The following is a 4264-nucleotide window of genomic DNA, read 5'->3' as shown; positions in this document are numbered from 1 at the left end:
AATATTGCGCTTAATTCATAAAATATCTACCTTACTCATATAAAAGTAAACTCTAAGTTTTTGTTTTATAAGTAAAGATTAATATGATTTTATTATGATTCTTATTATTCGAGGCATCGTCGACATAAGATAGGACTAAACAGATCAGAGCATCCACTTCATACAACCGAGCTCTCAAAATCTTGTGTGCGGCGTTTGTTCAGCTCGTTATGAGGAGGCAGAAAAACGTCAGAAAATTTCAAAATTGTCTTTATTCAATATTATTCAGCGGTCTTCGCCACATCGTCGCTGTACCTTGCCAGGAGGCTTGCTTCCCGGCTTTGTCTACTTCTACACTAAATAATCACTAAAGAACTTATGCCAGTGCGCAAGTAGTATTATAACCTAACAGCAAAGTCGTAGATGCTCCAGCTAGTTCAGTCCTCTAAAACATAATTATAAAAGCTATGGCACTGGTGGGCTAGAACCCGACGCGGCCTTGGATGCTGGCAATCTTTAGCGAAGACAGGGAAGTTTCGTCCTCGTCCGATGAGCTTTTCTTGAGCTGAAACAAAACACAAATTTGTAGGAATTTTTCGAAAATACATTGTGGCAGGTTCACTTACTCTCCTACTCTGTGGCTGATCAACATATTATAACAACTCTTTGTTGATGGTTAAATTGGTAAAGATAGAAGATTTTGAGAATTTCCTGCCTAATTCAAATAAGTCGAATATGAAATTTAATGTCTACTTCCTACTTTCATGGTCGGTTCTCTTAATTTCATCATCTCTATTCCAATCATTCTACTTTTAGAATACTAAGGCAACTTACATCAATTTCTCTAGCATACTGCTGCTTTATCTTCTCCAAGAAGTATGTCGAAGGCGGATGCGTATGCTCTATATGGGCCCTGACGACCAGCATCTCATGGGTCACGTGAAGGAACCCTCGGCAAGACCTGGAGCCCATCTGGGTACAGCTCCAGCGGAACCCGTCCTTGAGGATCTTGTGCTGGTAGTAGGTGTAACCGTTTAGCATCAGCAGGTCTTTGCCGGTGCGGCCTTTTACGAGGAGAACTGGAAACATTAGTTATGTTAGTACCTACCAGGATGAAAGGATGTCGATGTTCGCTTGCTTGTTAGAAAAAAGGGCAGTGGATAAACTATTGAGGTTCTTATATTATACAGGTGGTTACCGGTAAAAATGCTTGTTCTAAGTTCTAAGGATATAAGATATTGTTGAGAATTGAGTTGACTTCGCCAAGGTTCTTCGTTTACGTGTACCATACCTGGTTGTCTCTTTCTTTTTTTATTAAATAGGCAGCAAACGAGCAGGCGAGCCGCCTGATGGGAAGCAGTCATCGCCGCCCATGGACATAAGCAACATCAGGGGAGCCACTTATGCGCTGCCGACCTTTCTTCCACTTAATTAAATTTTCATGGAGATGTATCCACCCTATTGTTTACGGTGTTGTTTATTTTAGTATTTTCAGTTACAATGACAATGTTTCTTTATTGAACAGTAAAAATATACAGTTACAAAAGGCGAACTTAATGCTACATGGCATTCTCTACCAGTCAACCTTTAGGCCAAACAGACAAGACCAAAAAAAGGTGCGGGATATGTAAAGAACACTTTGATTTTATTGACTACGTTATAGTGTTTCTTACATTTTTGAGTCTCACGAGTTCGAATTCAGAAAATTGTCACTGAAAATAATAAGCAAGTCACCGTTTTCAACCGGTATTTTAGTTACAAAATCCCTTATGCGAGATTCAAAAATAGGGTCCACTACATATTTTGGGTAAAAACAACAAAAATATAATAAAGAAAGTTCTCTTATGTGAGTTCTGCTGAATAACTCATAAATCTGAATTGATTAGACGTACCATTTATTCAACAAAATGTGACTACTTATATATTTATATATGGCGTATAATATAAATGAAGATATTAATTAAACCATTATATACAATAATTCATACTTAAACATATATGCAAATTAAATATAACAATTTCCCACCATTAAAACCGTAGCTGCCAGCTGTCACCTAACCCTATGCCACGAGATATACAATATATCAAACCCCTCTACCCCAAAATAATCCATCTAATCTTTACTACCAAACCAACTTCGAATAATGCAAATAAAATATCACAGCTATACGAAACCGATCTGTTAATGTCAAAACTCGGTATTATATTCATTGATTTCAGTGACTGCAAAAGAGAATTTGAGAAAGGAGGAAGTGAGTGTTGTGATATTCAACGTGATAGATACATGAGAATAGAAAAGAAAGTCACGTTGTACCCACTCCACGTAACGTGAGATAGGGATAGGAGGAAGAAGATACAGTGTTGATGTCATAAGCATTGTTTGAACTGAGAATTCACTGAGAAAAGGGTTCTTTAACAACAACATAATCTTTTAGACCGTTTCGAAGATTTCGTGATAATCTTAGAATAGGTTCCGTCACTACACCTATAATACGACACAGGGCCATGCGTATGTGTGTCCACGTGTTTGACAACGTGGCCCTCTTCAGATAAGATGAGGTAGGCCTTGCAGCGCCGGGAGGTGTGGTTGTTGCACGTCCACCGCACGCCGCTCTTGAGCACGCACTGACGGAAATACGCGAAGCGCCTGAACATGGCGAGGGTACGTCCGACCGTAGTCTGGATAAAGTAGACTGAAACGAGGAAACTGTTGGATTATTTATTCAATTTTATTAACCTTTTAGTGTATCACTTCAAAGACTTTTCATGTCTTATGGAATTCATTCCATAATTCATTATGTAGGTACGCCTTTTTTGTACTGTGTAGGTTTTTTTTTGTGTAATAAAGATGAATAAAATTAGCAGACGAATTTTATAAGCATAATTTGAAAGAAAATTTAATGTAGGTACTTGTACATATTGTATATGTCTACGCTGTAGTTTTTATACAAACTCGAACCTTACAGAACGGCTACTATTAGTCTCAAGGTACTCAAGGTTGTGCCCCTTATCGCATTGGATCAACACAAGTGCCAATGTTAGAGCGAGGGATGCCTGTCGCAAAGATAACCCACACAAACGCGACCCTAATATAATACGCTTTTCAAGCAGAAATCCAAGCTTAGCTACCTGAGCGAGTCAAAATGTCTGATCTCCGAGCTAGTTTTAAAGGCGTTAGGATCTTTTTAGTTCGATACCTAGTGGCGTCTGGTAGCGGAGCTTCAAAGCCAATGCGGACACTAAAAGTCTTATTTTTGTGTGAGTTTCGGTGACATAAGAACATTTATGTTACGTATAGTGATAATTTTTCAAGGTTTCGCGATGGACGAAATCTGGAGACGCGGCAATGCCCCGAGCAAGGTCATTTGAAGTATTTGAACATGTTTTGTGTACATTTTATACGCGTTATATTTGCAAGTTTAGATTTATTAAATGCTACAATCCGATTACAGCATTATTAACGATGTAGATAGACTAGGTACCTAGTAGAAACCCTGTTAAATTATAGATAAGTATTAAACAAATCGTAGAATGTAGCCTATTAGTGAAATATTATTTTAAAAAACGATGCGATTATAGTAAAAGGCTTTAAAGTGTATAATGTCTACCAATAATAATACTTCGTAATAGTTTCACATGTGGTAGGTACTAGGCACCACTGTTGATCACATGTAAGTACGTATTTATTTAGTTTGTCCTAAGAATAGTTATTTTAAAATAAAACACATACATTTTCATATGTATTCATATTAGATTTATAAAACCAATATTCTAAATCAGACTACAAAAAATGCAACAAAATGAGCATTGATCTAATCTCTAAACAGTCTAAACTAAAATAAAACTAATTATATAATAGGTATATAAATTAGATCTATGTAAATACGTAGGTTAGTAAGTATATCACTGCCTAATAAATAGATTTAAGCACAATTTTATCGTGAGGACAATATATGACTAGGATATTTATACACATTTTATTCAAAATGGGACCTTAAAACTAGGGAGTTAGAAATTATCACCGTATTGGCAAGATACTTTATACAAATTGGCACAAAGAAAAGTACTCATTCCATAAAAAGTACCAGAACAAGTACTTATACACCAAACGATTACGGATTAGGAATAAGTATAAAGTTACCAGTATTTCAAAAGTAAAACCTATTTTCTTGAAAATTAATCTTAAATTGCAAAGATTGCAGATGCAGATCTCGATGCGCAAGAGTCCGTATAGTGTAAGAGCAACTTGTTAGCTTAAAACGGCAACTATGGACTGAAGGTTTTG

General features: G+C 36.6%; 1 protein-coding gene across 1 annotated transcript; it reads right to left on the bottom strand.

Annotated features, from left to right (window-relative positions):
- On the bottom strand, positions 1-1360 carry LOC125242338. The gene is made up of 2 exons (XM_048151117.1): positions 814-1360; positions 1-544 (listed from the first exon to the last, which is right to left on the bottom strand). Exons 1-2 carry the CDS (start codon positions 1066-1068, stop codon positions 461-463), a joined length of 339 nt encoding a protein of 112 aa, XP_048007074.1. The 5' UTR covers positions 1069-1360; the 3' UTR covers positions 1-460.
- Between the last annotated feature and the right edge of the window lie 2904 nt (positions 1361-4264).

This window comes from Leguminivora glycinivorella, chromosome 2 (genome assembly GCF_023078275.1).
Source record: "Leguminivora glycinivorella isolate SPB_JAAS2020 chromosome 2, LegGlyc_1.1, whole genome shotgun sequence".
Lineage (NCBI taxonomy): Eukaryota > Metazoa > Arthropoda > Insecta > Lepidoptera > Tortricidae > Leguminivora > Leguminivora glycinivorella.
This window is presented reverse-complemented; position numbering and strand designations above follow the sequence as displayed.